The 16,165-nt window shown below is 45.9% G+C and overlaps 1 protein-coding gene, 1 long non-coding RNA gene and 1 other non-coding gene across 3 annotated transcripts in view; 1 reads left to right on the top strand and 2 right to left on the bottom strand.

Annotated features, from left to right (window-relative positions):
• The window catches only part of Snx6 (sorting nexin 6), a 41,565-nt gene extending 31,147 nt beyond the window's left edge, over positions 1-10,418 (top strand). Inside the window, exons 10-14 of the mRNA XM_004867574.4 lie at positions 1,417-1,456; positions 4,075-4,161; positions 5,402-5,561; positions 5,643-5,728; positions 8,491-10,418. Of these exons, the coding sequence (XP_004867631.1) occupies positions 1,417-1,456; positions 4,075-4,161; positions 5,402-5,561; positions 5,643-5,728; positions 8,491-8,544 (427 nt within the window). The 3' untranslated portion in view covers positions 8,545-10,418. The remainder of the gene's footprint in view (positions 1-1,416; positions 1,457-4,074; positions 4,162-5,401; positions 5,562-5,642; positions 5,729-8,490) is intronic.
• Positions 6,758-14,725, bottom strand: LOC101716595 (uncharacterized). The gene is made up of 4 exons (XR_015445764.1): positions 14,603-14,725; positions 11,029-11,125; positions 10,364-10,542; positions 6,758-8,296 (listed from the first exon to the last, which is right to left on the bottom strand). It is a non-coding gene; the product is annotated as an uncharacterized LOC101716595 (long non-coding RNA).
• Positions 14,383-14,546, bottom strand: LOC147822358 (U1 spliceosomal RNA). The gene has a single exon (XR_015445818.1). It is a non-coding gene; the product is annotated as a U1 spliceosomal RNA (small nuclear RNA).
• Positions 14,726-16,165: the final 1,440 nt, after the last annotated feature.

Raw genomic sequence — 16,165 nt, 5'->3', positions numbered from 1 at the left:
CCCAGCCCAAATTGGTTTTTGTTTCCATAGAATTTGCCCTATTCCTATTGTCTTCTGTAATTACATACTTTATAACCTCTCTTTTAATAGTTTGGTATTGGATTTCTGTATTTATTTTGATGGTACTAGAGGTTGAACCCAAGGCCTCTACCACTGAGCTACCATTCCCTTCCATGGCATTGGGATATGTTTTAATTGATACCAACATTTAATAGGCCATTTAGTTATATGTAAAAATGGGTTCTGAGGTAGGAATTGGTTCTTAATTTATTTTTCAAACCAAAGCACTTGTGTTGGAAATGTTTAAAACACAACTATGAGGGCCGGGGATTTAGCTCAGTGGTTCCGCCGCCTGCCTTGAAAGCGCAAGGTCCCAAGTTCGATCCCCGGTACCAAAAGAAAAATACAACTATCAAATAACCAACTGTTCCAACTTCAGTATTTTCCTTTCAGTCAGGTTTTGGTCTCTTTCGTTGTGATTGTTTTGTATTTCTGCAATGATTTTGAAGGTGTAGGCTTTATTACTATGAGGTATATTACTGAAGGATAACAAGGCAAATTTAAAATTTTTTTATTTTTTGGTACTGAGGATCGAACTCAGGACCTTGTGCTTGCGAGGCAGGTGGCAGCACCACTGAGCTAAATCCCTGGCCCTTAAATTTACTATTTGGCTTAGACTGTTGTCTTAAATTGGAGAGATTTTTTTGTAGCACATTTCATGTAATCTGTTACATAAGTGAAGTGCAAGGAGATTTTTGTTGAACTAAATGAAGTGCACAGTTAAGACCATTGATTTGTTTTATGTGATGGAACAAGAATGTTCAATATTTAATTAAAAAAAAGAGTGTTCAATTTGTTGTGGTGGCACATACCCAGAATTCAGGAGGCTGAGACAGGAAGATCTCGAGTTCAAGGCCAACAACCTAAGTGAGGACCCCCCCCCCCTTTTTTTTGTTTTTTTGAGACAGGGTCTCACTTTGTAGTTCAGGCTGGCTTTGAACTTGCTATATAGCCCTCGCTGGCCTCGGACTCCCAGCAGTCCTCCTGCCTCAGCCTCCTGAGTGCTTGGATTACAGGCGTGTGCCACCACACCCAGCTTTACTTTTGGGAAATCAATTTTAATCCCCCCCCCCTTGGTATTGGGGATCAAACTGAGGACCTCCTCCCTGTGAGGCAGGTGCAGTGCCACTGAGCTAAATCCCAGCCCAACACTCCATTTTTTAATTTTTGGTACTGGGGATTGAACTCGGGACCTTGTGCTTGCAAGGCGCAGGCAGTAGAACCACTGAGCTAAATCCCGGCCCTACACCCTATTTTTTAAAAAATATTAATATGGTTTGGGGATATATTCTCTAAACATTGAAGGTAAAAGTTATTTCAAATATAGCTTCTGATGAAAATATTTTTCCCTTCCAGGTTTTTCCTTAAAGTTTCAGAACTGTTTGATAAAACAAGAGTAAGTACTAAATTCTAGAGTTCTGCCACACAACATCCGACCTACACTATAGTTAACAATATTGTACACTTAAAAATCTGTTAAAAGAACAGCTCTCCTAAGTGTTCTTACCACAGTAAATGCTTTTCAGAAGGGTTACTGTTAACCTTTGAAGATCTAAATCTGCACACAGTAGTGTTTAACTTGTGGCTGTGTTTAAATTATTGAGGTAGATGAGTATACGTCACAAGAATGATGATAGATTTGGATTCCGTTGATTTTTTTTTTTTTTAAGAAATTCAGTTTTTGCTAGGACTTTTGGTATTTGTGTGGAAGTTCGGATTCCAGAAACCATTATGGAGACTGGGTTTGTTTTTAGAAAGAGTGATCCTTTCCACACACACACCCCCACCCCCGCCTTCTTCCTGAGCCTCCAAAGTGCTGAAATTACAGATGTGTGCCATCACACCTGGCTGACTGTGGCTTTTGATCCTGTGACGCACTGGTTTATGAGTAGTATCATTCTCGGCGCGCCAAAGATGAAAATGAATGATTGGGGTGCTGCAGTTAGAGTACATGGCTTGCTTGTAGGACCTGGGTTTGATCCCCAGCAGCCCTCCCACTCAAGTGGTATCCGTGCAGGGCTCATACACAGCTGTGGGAAGGTTGCACTCGTGATACCGATGATGTCTGGATCTGGGAGGCTTACTCTACATACTACAGTGTTCAGTGTATTGATCAGTTGGTAAAATAGTGGAGATACTGATTTGATGTTTAAGGGTACTTAGCCGAGTGTCCGGGTAGCCAGTGCAGTGTAAAGTCAGATTTCAGCATGGGCTTGTCACTTAAGTAATAACAGCAGAGATAGGTAAAGGAGAAAGAGGCGCTGTCACACAGGAGACAGGGAGTATTGACATTGCTGTCCAGACAGTAGTTCTTTATTCTTTTTTTTTCCCGGTAGTTCATTATTCTGCCTTTCATAATTGTATCACTGAGCACTTTCAGGGAAGAGATATAGTTGTTTTTTTCTGTGCATTTCCATCAATATAGAGATCTGTTACAAAATAGACTTATGTCAAACCTCCTGAGAAACAGATGTGAGGATAAGATTAGATGTGAGAGCTACTTACCATGAAGAATGAAAAGGAAGGAGCAGGAGTGGGATGTTTTGGACAAGGGAAAGAGGCATCCCTCAGCTCGAGTCGCCTGTGTGCTGCCTACCTCCGGCCGCACTGTTTGGCAGGTGCCCATCGTGAGAGGTGTTGGAGCGAAGCCCTGTGGGAACATCGTACTAGACCCAAAGGAGTTGCAGTTGAGGCTATGAGTCAGTTATGCCCCTTGCAGCAAGCAGTTTCTCTTAAATGGGAACTGGGTGGCGTATTTCCCTGGCCTTCCTTTATGTTTTGTTTTTCTTTTTTCTTTTGAGACAAGGTCTTGCTATGTAGTTCAGGCTGGCCTCAAACTTCAGTGATTCTCCTGCCTCAGCCTCCTGAGTGCTAGGATTACAGGAGTGTGCCACCATGCCCAGCCCTGGCCTGCCTTTAGTGTCTGTATGTTCCTAAAATTAATTAGCATACAATAGCTATTTCATATGCTAATGGATTCTGTGGGTTAAGAATTCAGAAAGGACAGAGGTGGCTTGGCCTTCTCTGTCATGGGCGGCGGCTGGGCTGGGAAAATCTGAAGGCGCCACCTGTAAGCACTTTTCCTCATGCATCTGAGGCTGATGCTGGTGTGCCCCTGACTTGTGCTAGGGCTGTGCTGGACACCGTACGTGGCCTCTCCACGCGGCTGCTCACACCTCCTCACAACACAGGCTGGCGTTTCGGAACTTGGCCGTCCCAAGTGGTGAGCATGGGAGCAGCCAGTTGAAGGCCTGGGCCAAAGTGACACGGGCACAATGTCACTTCTGCTGTGTTGGCCAAGCAGCCTGACAGAGTCCAAGGGAGGGGATGCAGACCCTTCTTTTCAGTGGAAGGAGGGGAAACATTTCAGAACCCCCATACTATCTAGCATGTTATCAGCACATCTAAATCCGTTTTGAATGTGTTAGGTTAAGAAGTTCCAGGGCTGGGCTATAGCTCAGTGGGAAAGAAGTTGCCGAGTGTAAGCAAGGCCCTGGGTTCAGTTCCCAGCATTGCCTGGGGTTGGGGCTAGGGGATCCATTAAGTTTTAATTTCTCCATAAATCAATAACTTAGGAAGCTAGTTTTTCAGATTTTTATTGAAGTGTATTAGACGTACAAGAAACCCTAAATCGTAAGTGTACAGCTAACAAAGCCTGTGTACCGAGTGGAGGTGTGCCCTGCCTTCTATGGCACTGCACTGTCCAGCTCTTGCTGTAGAGACCGATAGATAATACAGAGATGATGTTGAGACTCACAGTAAAGTGCTGGAATCAAATACAGTCTTTCCATTATTCACTGGGGTCAATTGATTTAATCTTTTTTTTTTTTTCTTTTTGTTACAGTTGCAAACAAAAGTAACAGGTCAGTTGGAAGGAAAAGGGAGGAAACCAGTAAAACAGGAATACATACTATAGTTACTTATAATTTCAGTGTTCTTGCAGTAATTATTAAGAAAAATGCTGAGAGCAGAATATGATTGCTGATTTAATACCCAGTGTTCCCCCTTTTTCAGAAAATAGAAGCACGAGTATCTGCTGATGAAGACCTCAAACTCTCTGATCTTTTAAAATATTACTTAAGAGAATCTCAAGCAGCTAAGGTAACTTCATTGCTCCTTTCTTTAGAGGCTGTTAGACTTAAGATTGTTAAAAGTGACTTATTTTTGGATGTATGTTCAAGTATTAAATTTTTTCTCCCTTTAGAAATTGTAGATCAGGGCTGGGGATTTAGCTCAGTGGTTTTGCCGCCTGCCTCACAAGCATAAGGACCTGAGTTTGATCCCCAGTTACTGCCCCCCCCCCAAAAAAAGAAAAAGAAATTGTAGATCAGGGAATTCAGACCACATGAATTTCCTGCATAAGCCAGAGGTGGTGTATAAGCATGCCTAGAATCCTAGCATTCTGGGAGGCCAAGGCAGGAGGATCGCAAGTGTGAGCCAAGCCTGGGCAACTTAACAACATGATGAGACCGTGTCCAGAAATAAAAAGGGTTGGGAATGTAGCTCAGTGTGAAGGCCCTGGGTTCAATGCCCAGTACCCTCACCTCCCCTCTCACAAAAGTTACCTGACTGAACAAGAGTGAGAAAGAGAACCAAAAATGGTTACCTGTACAAACTTCTGGTACAGTATGATCTAGAGTAAGGCAAATCTACAGAGAAGGAACACATTAATGGTTGTGTACAGGAGGATGCGTTGGAAGTGGGGTGACTGCTCCCGGGCCTGGGGTTTCTTCCTGAATGGTGCACGTATTCTGAAGTTGGTTGGCGGTGATGGTTGTGCAACTCTGAGCATACTGAAAATCACTGAATTGTATGTTTTAAATGGATGTGAATTATATCTCTGGTGGGGGGGGGTATTGTTTTGTATTTGTTGTTTTGTGGTACTAGGATTGAACCCAGGATCTTCACCCTGAACTGCAACCTCAGCCCTTTTAAAATTTTTTTTATATTAAAACAGGATTTTCAGTTGTCAGCGAGGCTTGAACTTGTGATTCCTCCTTCCTCAGCCTCCCAGAGTGGTGGATTAAAGACATGTGCCACCACACCCAGCAATAAAGCTGCTATTAAGCTAAGCATGGTGGGAGACACTTATAATCTCAGGACTCAGGAGACTGAGGCAGGAAGATTGCCGTGAGCTCGAGGCCGGCCTGAACTACCTAGTGAGGCCCTGTCCCACTACAAAATAAAAGAACACTTAGGGTGGGGAATTGGGGTTCAATCAGCAAAACCAAGCAAGTGGAAATAAAATCTTAAAGGCTAGTGGTGTGTGGTGCTCACTCAGTGTGTGAGTGTCTCCTCCAGTAGTGTGGGGTGAGTGACGTGTGGAACATTCTGTCTACAGGATCTCCTCTACCGAAGATCTCGGTCACTAGTAGATTATGAAAATGCTAATAAAGCGCTGGATAAAGCAAGGGCAAAGAATAAAGATGTTCTGCAGGCTGAAACTTCCCAACAACTATGTTGTCAGAAGTTTGAAAAAATATCTGAATCTGCAAAACAAGGTATCATTACATTAACCTTCAGTCACAAGGTTGTCTTATGGTGGTTCTGTAAATTTGTTAATTCTATTTTCTTGTTCACAGAACTTATAGATTTTAAGACAAGAAGAGTTGCTGCATTCAGAAAAAATTTAGTGGAACTTGCAGAATTAGAACTGAAACATGCAAAGGTAGTGTATTAAAGATTTAATAATTTAAGACAGGTGTGGTGATGCACACTTGTGATCCCAGCTGCCCAAGAGGCTGAGGCAGGGGGATCACAAGGTCTGATCCTGTCACAAAATACAACTTTTTTCTTTCCCTTTTTTTGGGGGGGGGCGGGTAACCAGGGATGGAACTCGAGCTTGTGCTTATGAGGCAGGCGCAGTGCCACTGAGCTAGATTCCTCCTGCCTGCCTGCCCCTTTTTGATACAGGGTTTCACTATGCAGTCCAGGCTGGCCTTGAACTCAACTATGCCGCCCAGGCTGGCCTCAACTTGCAGTGATCCTCTTGACTCAGCCTCCTGAGTGCTGGAATTACAGGTGTGTGCCACCACGCCTGGCTTGCAAAGTAAAATTTTTTTAAAGGCTAGGAATGTATAGCTCAGTGCTACATATCTCTAGCCTGCCCTTCTTTCCCCTTTCCTATCCTTCCCTTTTTCCTTCTTTGGAGGAGGTGGGGGCCTTTTTTTTTTTTTTTTTTTTTTTTTAAGACAGGGACTACTAGGATTACAAGGGTGGACCACCACATTCAGCTTCCTTTTTCCTTCCCCACTTCTTCTCTGGCTTGCTTCCCTTCCCCTCCCCTCCCCCTTTTCTTCCTTCCTTTCCTCAAACTTGAAATCCTCCTGCCTCAGCCTCCCAAGTACTGGGATTACAGGCATACACCTCCATGCCAGGTTTGGCTTGATTTACTCTTTTTTTTTTTTGTGGTACCAGGGATCAAACTTAGGACCTTGCACTTGCAGGGCAGATGGTGGAACCACTGAGCTAAATCCCCGGCCCCTGATTTACTCTTAACAGAGCTGGTTTCTGATTTTCACTGTTCCTTTTAAGGGGGTCATACGCTATACTGACAGGGTTGTATTGCTGTAGATCAAGGTTTGGCAAAGTACAGCCCATCCGGTTTTGTACAGCCTGTGATCTAGGAGTGCTGTTCTCGTTTTTAAATGGTTAAGAAGCATATGAAAAACAGCAATAATTATATGAAATGCAAGTGTAAGTTCATAAAGGTTTTATTGGGACACAGCCAAGTGCACTCAGCTCTGCTTCTCTGTGGCTCCATTCACACTGCCTCAGCCAAGTGGAGGTGCTGACAGGGACTGTATGTCTCCGAGTCTGCAATATTGACTGTGTAGTCTCTCTCAGAAAAGTTTGCTGGCTCCTGCTCCTGGCTTCCACATTCTGTGTCCAAGTCCTTTCTGAAATGTGTTCTCTGTATTTGAATTTCTGATGGCGGTTCTCACTCCCCTGGTTCTCACCTGGGGGTGACTGTCCCGCAGCAGAGGTATTGGCGGTGGGCGTGGCAGGGTGGCCAGGGCTTTCCTCTCTGCTGGAGTGAGCTGCCAGGGCTTCTGCCCACACCCTCAGTGTGTGGCCAGGCATGGGTTCACACTGACAAGTGTCCTAGTTTGGGGTAGCAGGGGCTGAGATTGTGCAGTGATTTTGTTAATCTTGGCAGTCCTGTTTTTTAAAATTGAGACAATATTTGTACATAGTTGGAGGGTACATTATAGTCATTCAGTATAGGTGTGATAATCAGATCAAGGTATTGAATGTTTCATCTCTAACCACTCACTAATCTTTTTTTTTGGTACTGGGGTTGAACTCAGGACCTTGTGCTTGCCAAGCAGATGTGGCACCACTGAGCCACGTCCCCAGCTAACCACTAATCATTTTTATGTGTTGGGAGTTTTGAACTCTTGTCACTTTGAAGCACATACAGATTATTTTACAGAGTAGTTATTCTGCTGTAGTAGAGGAGCCAGAAGTGCATAGTCATTCTGTGTTACTGCCTGTAATGAACTTCAGCTGTCTCCCTTCCCGGGCCCTGTTCCAGAAAGCCTAGATAATACTAAAATTTATGGTAAAATAGTCTGAAACTACTTTGGATTTCATTTATTATGTCTTGCAACATAATTGCCATCTGGTTGTTAATGGTAAACTAGGTCACTTGTATCCTTAAAAGTAGACCCAGTCTTTATCAGTAAAGAATAAAATGTAAGAGTAAGAAAAGAAAATGTGACGAAACTGATCAGGGAGGGTGGGATGTGCCTTCTTTCTTGCCCATTTTTGTTTGTTTGTTTGTTTTTTGGTACCGGGGATCGAACTCAGATCCTTGCGCTTGCAAGGCAGGCAGCGGAACCACTGAGTTAAATCCCCGGCCCTCTCACCCCATTTTTAAGTGTAGGATATTGCACACTTTTTTGGTGGGCATTTGAGGAGTGTGTCACAACGTGGAAAGTAATGGTAATTCCAGCACTCTGGGAAGCTGAGGCAGGAAGATCATACATTCAAGCCCAGCATGGGCAATTTAGGAAGACTGTGTCTCAAAATCGAAAATTTTAAAAGAGCTGGGGATGTGTAGCTCAGTGAAAATGCTGTGAGTTCAATCCTGAGTATTGCCAAAAAATAAACAAGAATAATTAAACTTGGCCCAAAAGGGAGTATTTGCCTTCATTAGAATGTGTCAGGGCTGAGGATTTAGCTCAGTGGTGCCGCCGTCTGCTTCGAAAGCACAAGGTCCTGAGTTCGATCCCTGGTACCAAAAAAAAAGAAATGTGTCGTTAATCCAGACAGTTAATATTGATTAATATCAATAAATTTATTTACTAAAGAATGACTGTTTCCAAAATTCTGACATCTTGACAAACTTAAATTGACATGATTGCTAATACTGTATATTTTCAGTAAGGTTCTTTAAAGCCGTTCATAATTCTCCTTCCTTTTCAGGGTAACCTCCAGTTGCTGCAGAACTGCCTGGCAGTGTTGAATGGAGACACATAAGCCACTTTCAGTACCTGATAAAAAGGGCTGCCTTCCTTCAGATATTTTTTTTTGTTTTTCTAATGACATTAAGCATTTCTGCTCACCGGAAGTAAAGCTGACGAAGTGCATCTCCTCCCCACCCCCCCCCAGAAGCAGCCGACAGCACTTCGCACAGGCAGCACCAGTCTGTGACATCCCTCGAGCTGCATCCCTGGACAGCGTCCGTCACCTGCACCCATCCAACTTGGAAGCCCAGAGTCCAGTCTTTTTTTTTTTTTTCTTTTTGGTACCGGGGATTGAACTCTGGTCCTTGCGCTTGCGCAGCAGGCTGTGAAACCACTGAGCTAAATCCCTGGCCCTAGTCTTTTTTTAAGTAGCCTTGATAACTGGGTTTATTTTATAAATAGTATTCTTTATGGCTGCCAATCTTACTTACCTTTAAATAATTTCTGAAGTTTAACCTTTTCAAAATACATTGTTCCAACAAGGTAAAGATGGCCCTTTCTTGATTTTGTAATTTTATTTTTAAAAAGTATTGTACTGTATACTCTTCATTCATGTATCTTTGTAAAGCATCTTAATCAGACTTACTTTTAATTAGCATGAAAGTTTTGGGCCAGACTTTATGTAATCTTTCTAAGTATGATTTCTGAAGAAAAGCAAATGCATTAGTATGTTTGCCTTAAACTTGTAGACTAAACCAATTATTGTAAAGTAACCAGAGATAACAGTGATAGTTTTAAACTCTGAGGTCATGTATCACTCTAAAATTTGGAGTAGCTGTAATAAATCTACTCCGTTGTTATGCTTTACAGTGCAGGTCTTAAGTTTCTCTTTTTCTCCCCTTGTTTCTTTTAAAATGATACATTGAGTGCTCGCTTCTGCAGCACATATACTAAAATGATACATTGAGCTGGCCGTGGTGGCGAACGCCTATAATCCCAGCACTCCGGAAGCTGAGGCAGGAGTATCGCTGGGAGTTTGAGGCCAGCCTGGGCTACATAGCAAGACCTTGTCTCCAGGAAAAAAAAAAAAATACTGAACCAGTTCAGCAATCCCTTTAGAAAAGAATGGACTGTTCTTCTGCCCATAGAAAGTGGGAATGGGCAGAGGCAGTTAACAGCTATTTCTGAAATACTGGAGCAGTCTCTTACAGTTTATAATCTCCTGGCCTCTGTTCCTAGCTAGCCAAGTAACCATGAGACACACCATTGAGCCTCTGGGTAGCTCTGATGCCACTGTATTGAGAGAGATCTGCTACCAGGAAGAGCTCTCGTCTGTGGGGAAAAGTAGAATATTTGAGATAAAAGCTGCTGTGCAAGTAGGATACTGCTGACAGGTTGCCAGTAGTTTTATTGCAGATATTATTGGCCTTTCTAATGTGAATGCACATTATTGTCATTTCCAGTTCAAAGTTAGACTGAGTGGTTGGAGTTTTCCACCACCTTTTTAACTTTTCTCCTGTTTGGAAACCGCAGGCATTTGGGTTGGTGACCCCTGAACTGGTTTCTAGTTTACATTTTCCCAGACTGTCCTGAAGATTGCCTGGTCTGTCTTCCCGCCGTCCGTGACTCCCCCTTTCTCAGCATGTTCTCTCGCTCACACGTGCTGGTTAATGTCTCATGACGCGCCCTTCCCATGCTGTTGAGAGGTCCATGTTGTGTCCTTCCTGTCGCCCGATCTGAAGATTTGCTGAGCTGTCTGCCTGTGTGCGCGCCTGACCGAGCCCCGCGTCTGCTCAGGTCCCGCCCTTCCCGCTGCCCTGCGCCTCCAGCAGGTCTGGGCAGGTTTGCTTGACTTTTGCCTCAGTTTTCTCCCCTAAAAGACCTTGACCTACCTCACAGGGGTGTTGTGAGGATTAATAAACGTTGGTACTGTGCTTTGGAAACATGCAGGTGACGTATAAATGTGCTTTGAAATTGCACGCGCTGTGTTCCACAGCTCTGGCTGCTCTGCTCGCTGGGTGGTCTGGGGTGAGGCAGAGCGGCATCCCTGACGCAGGAGACAGTGGCAGAGCTGGGTGGGGAAAGGAGAACGACCTGTCAATCACAAGACCTCCTGGACAGCGCCAGATAATTCCCAGGACCCGGTATGTGGAAATTCTTGCAGGCTCCCAGGAGATGTGAATGGCGTAAAAGATGCCATAGGGAGCCCGCTCACCTGACTTCCCGATAGCCCGCCCTGCATTTCCCAGATGCACTGTGTACTTTTATTTTTGCTTTTATATTTTTCTCTTCTTCTGCCCAAGTTTGCCCTGCAGAGCTGGTTTCTCACATGCCCATTCAGCCCACAGTTTCAATTAAACTTTTGGCACTGGTTTTGGCATGTCTCATCCAATTCTTTGTTCAAGGCGAGAAGGACCCGGAATACTCTTGATTGGCGAGCCATTTCTAAAGATACTACCTGATAACACTTGGGCCCTGGTTCTGGTTCTTAGCTCTCGTGGGGATGGGGGACCGGAAGCAGCGTGCATAGAGCGGTGAGGTCACTCAATACACATACCTTGCTGACTGACAGTCACTGCAGCCTTCCCGCTACCAAGTCCACAAGGTAGAGTGTTCGCGGTGTGATCCAGCAATATGGTCAACATTTAAATACACTGAGTACAGTAAAAGACATTGCTATTAATCCTCAGAATACTCCCCCTTCGAACACAATTCATCTTTCTGAAGCAGTTCTGGAGGGTTCTTTGTGACTAGCTGCACTGTTGTGGCTACCTCGATGTCCTGAATGGACTGAACATGTTTACCTTTTTCACGGTTACTTTTTCCTTTGGGGAGAAGCCAGAAACCACACGGGGCCAGATCCAATGAATAAGGTGGATGAGGACATAATGTAATCTTTTACAAGCCCGCCTTTCCTCTGTACTTGGCAGCAGCGTTCACTGGGTTTTTGATCATAAAAAGACATGAAAGGACTTTCAGAACTGCTTCAGGGCCAGGGATGTAGCTCAGTACCACGGTGCCTGCCTGGCAAGAGCAAAGTCCTGAGTGTGATCCCCGGTACTGCGGTACCACAAAAACAAAACAGTAATTTTTAAAAAATGTAAACATTCACTGTATATTTTGATCACTCCTCTATACTATTCACCCGGGCATACTAAGGAATGGTTCTTTGTGTCTCTAGAAAGGAAACATTTTTTTCCCACTACCTCACTGCTAGTTTTGATAAAAATAGCCAGTGCCCCATGCATGGATGTACCCCCAGCACTCGAGGCTGTGGCAGGAGGATCACCATAAAACCAAGCCAAACCAAACAAACCCTGGACTCAGTTGAGATACTCATTAAACATTATTGATCATCTCATAATGGAAAGGCACAAAGGCAAAACACAATTGTAGAGGAAAAGTGCTGTGTGCACAATTACTATGGGCATTTAGTATCTAGGATTCATCCTCTGAGGGATAGGAGGAACGTAACCAGTCCAGGCAGTGGGTGAAAAGGCTGGGGAGTTTAGGAGAGGTTTATGCGGGGCAGACAGAGGAGTCTGGGGCTGGAATTGCAGTGTTCAGCCAGGAAGGGTGGGTGAGATGTCTGTGCGTGGTCTGTAAACTTACACAGTTGTCTCAGGTCTTATAATAAAAATACAGCCAGGGATTTAGCTCAGTGGTTCTGCCACCTGCCCCGAAAGTGCAAGGTCCAGAGTTTGATCCCCAGAACAACAACAACAACAACAACAACAAAAACCCAATAAAAATACAAAATTTGAAGGGCCAGGAGTTAGCTCAGTGGCACTGTGCCTGCCTTACAAACACAAGGTCCTGAGTTCCACCTCCGGTACCAAAAAAAAGAAAAAGAAAAAAAAGCAACAAAATACAGATTTTAGCTTAAACTGATGCGTGACATAATGCAAAAAATGATGAGTTGGTTTAAAAAGAAACCGCTAGGGCTGGGGATTTACCTCAGTGGTGCTGCACTTGCCTCCCAAGCGCAGGATCCTGAGTTCGTTCCTTGATTAAAAAAAAAAACCCCTGCTAGCTGGACATGGCAGCACACTCCTGTAATCCCAGCACTCAGGAGGCTGAGGTAAGCGGATCGCTGTGGGTTTGAGACCAGCGTGGGCTACATAGTGAGACCTTGTCTAAAGCAACAAAAAAGGAAACTGCTGTGAGAGAACAGGAAAGGTTTAATAGAAAGTCCTGTGTCCTGCCTGAATCCCACGTATGTGGTGCCCGAGCAGGCAGAAATCAGGTGTCCCCCAGTCCATCCTCTGGCTTGCAGTGTAAAAACAGATGGAATGAGGATTCTGTATTACAGTATAACTGACTTGGATAACTAAATTACATAAGCTGCTTGCAAACCAGGACCCAGAGCCCTGCGTGGGACGTTTTGGGGGGCACTGCCAGCCGTTAATTCAGAGGCCCTGCAGGGCCGCCACTCTGCTCCAGCTGCTGGGTGTAAACTCCCTGGCACAGCTCCAGGCCTGGCTCACTTCAGGTAGAAAAAGACAGAAAAAAAGAGGACTCTCGGAAGAGGCATGGGTTATTCCTTGGGAATTGTGTCCTCCCCAGGACTTGTGTCCAGTTGGTCAGAGACACCCTGTGGCCAGGAAAGAACTGAGTGGGGCACGTTAACACTCGGAGCAAAAGCACTTCCAGAAAAAGGGACAGTCACTAGGTCTGAAACTCGCCCATCGGCAAGTTGGAGCCCAGCCTGGCCGAGCAGTGAGACCAGGTTTCAACCAGAGGGGTGGTGCTGGGCTGTGAGGGTAGAGCTCAGGAAGAAGAGAAAAGAAAAAACTAGGAGTCCACCAGAGACCGCCTCGCAGTAGATGCCGGGAAAAGTTAAGCGTGAAGAGTATACAGGACCACGGCTCGTGAGTAGTTGCCCTATCTCTGCGTGGCCCTGTGCGGCTCAGCGGGGCCGAGGCTCGCACATAACCAGCGGAGGGACGCTCTGGTCAGGAAGGCGGGCCGAATCATCGGAGTCTGTGGCTTCTGCGTGGCCGGGACGGGCGCCTCGGCCCAGCCGCCGGTAAACAGCGGCTGACCGAGGAGCAACCACCTCGCGCGAAAGCCGCACCTGACCACGAGCGGCCCAGCCTCGAAGCAAACTCGCCGGCTGCGCCAGAACCAAACGGCGCACGCCGCTTCTCTCGCCTAGCTGAAAACCTCGCGAGAGCTGCAGAAAACACCCAGCTCCGACCTCCAGCCCTTGCACCTGGAAAACCATCCGCTTTCAGCTTCGCTCAACTCATCGCGGCCTCGCCCCTATGCAGCACCCGGCCTACACTTTTTGTCCCACAACTCAAACGGTCAACAGCACAGTAAGTGTGACCTCACATAATGCCTCACTGACGTAAAAACGCAGAAGAATAAGCTACAGCTACATACAGTTTCGATTGTGCCAAGCACGTCGACAGAAACTCAACTTACTCAGGTGTAACAAGTCCAAAAAGCACAAAACCGAACCTGCTCAGCCAGCCTCCGCAGACTATAGTGGGCAGCACGGCACTCCCTGGACACCCAGCGACCTTAGCAACTGTTCCTTTACCTTGCTTCCTAAAGATACCCGGTCTCAAACCCTCAGCAAAACTGTCCATGAAAAACGTGTTCCGCTCTGGAGTGGATAGAAACTCTCGTTCCTCCCGAGTCTTTGGTCTCTTCACCTCGTAAACTGCCCATTCCTACCAACAGACGGCCGCGCACAGCACACCTTTAAGGCGAGCGAGCCGTAGGCCACCTGTGAAATTAGGCCCGCGTAAACACTTCTTAACATAGTCCCATCTCCGACACCAGCTTCTAAAGAACGAGCAAGTCGAAGTGGGGAAAAAGACGCCTGACGTTTCTCTCTCACACAGCGGAAAACGGTCAGATTCCCCTTCTCTCCCCAATTCTGCTTTTAACACCAAGAAACCAGGGGAGAGCGCGAACGCAGTCCCCCACTACCACAAATTATGCAGTCGAGTTTCCCACATTTGGGGAAATCGCAGGGGTCAGCACATCCGGAGTGCAATGGATAAGCCTCGCCCTGGGAAAACCACCTTCGTGATCATGGTATCTCCCCTGCCAGGTAAGTATGAGTTGTTATGCTCGCCTCGACCCAAACCCTGGAACCAGACACACTTTGAACTCACGCCTACGACCCGCGCGCGGCTCCTGCGTCCTCAGACCTCGCGCTCTATCCTCGCTGCTCACAAAAGCCATCCCAACACTGCTCGCACGTCGTCCACGCGGGGTCAGGAGCCCACGGTCAGCGCGACCGGCAGCCTCCGCGCCTGCTCATTTGCATACACCACGCCCCTGGCGGCACGTTCCCCAGTGGCCCCCCCCGCGAGGTTCCCTCTGGCTGACACCTACAAGGAGCGTGCTTTTCTGCCATGCACTCTATCTATCTATCTATCTACCTACCTACCTACCTACCTACTTATCTATCTATTCCGCCACCCCCCACACCCCATCCCCCCGTGCACTTTAAAGTAGGGCTGAGCAGTTGAATTTTCTTGGTCTTTGCCCCGCAGGCAAATCCTAGCCTCAAGATGGCCAGCCAAGCCCTCAGGCGACTTCCCAGTGTTTCTCCTTCCCACCCATCTGTAGGGCAGAGGCCGGTGGCTCTCCCGATGACGCTAGGAATGAACCCAGGGTCTCCTGCACGCTAGGCATGTGCTGTACTAGAGAGCTTCACCCCAGGCCCACCTTTTACAGGCTCTTAGAAACACCTGAGAGGGTGGGGCCTGGCGGCACACACCTGTAATCCCAGCATCCTGGAAGCCAATAAAAAACATAAAGCAAATATTAAAAGACATGAAAATGAGATAAGCACTAATACAGTTGTAATGAGGGACCTCAATAGCCCATTGTCACATATAGATCAACTAGAGAAGAAAACCAACAGTGAAAGTGGAACTGAACCAAAGTTTTTATTTTTATTTTTTTGGTACAGGGGATCGAACTCAGGACCTTGCTCTTGTGAGACAGGGGCAGTGTCACTGAGCTAAATCCCTAGCCCTGAAGCAATCTTTTGAACAAAGCAATTTAGTAGATGTCTGTGGACTATTCCACCCCACAACATTGGAATCCACATTCTTCTCGGCTGCACACAGGACTAGTCTAAAACAGACTACATGGGGCCGGGGATTTAGCTCAGTGGTTCCAACACCTGCCACACACACACACACGGGGCATACTTATAAAATAGACCACATGATAGCTCATAGGACATGCTTAAGTAAATAAAGGAATTGAAATTATCCCATGCATATGATCAGAACACATTGCAATGAAATTGGAAATCAATGGCAAAAGAAACCCTAAGAAATTCTTAAACAGATGTATTGTTTTGGTAAATGTATTTAACTTTATTTTAAAGAGAATACTTGTTTGCTTTCTCAATTCTATCAACATTTTATTCACTTATTTATTTATTGGGGGTGTTTTGTTTTGGTTTTTTGGTATCAGGGATCAAAATCGGGTCCCTGGGGCAGGGACCGTCTTGAGGCTAGGATTTGCCTGCGGGGCAAAGACCAAGAAAATTCAACTGCTCAGCCCTACTTTAAAGTGCACGGGGGGATGGGGTGTGGGGGGTGGCGGAATAGATAGATAAGTAGGTAGGTAGGTAGGTAGGTAGATAGATAGATAGATAGAGTGCATGGCAGAAAAGCACGCTCCTTGTAGGTGTCAGCCAGAGGGAACCTCGCGGG

This window comes from Heterocephalus glaber, unplaced genomic scaffold (genome assembly GCF_053883595.1).
Source record: "Heterocephalus glaber isolate CG9 unplaced genomic scaffold, H.glaber_assembly_v1.0 deba00001662, whole genome shotgun sequence".
Classification (NCBI taxonomy): domain Eukaryota; kingdom Metazoa; phylum Chordata; class Mammalia; order Rodentia; family Bathyergidae; genus Heterocephalus; species Heterocephalus glaber.
Note: the sequence above shows the minus strand (reverse complement) of the source record. Positions and strands in the feature narration are given on the sequence as shown.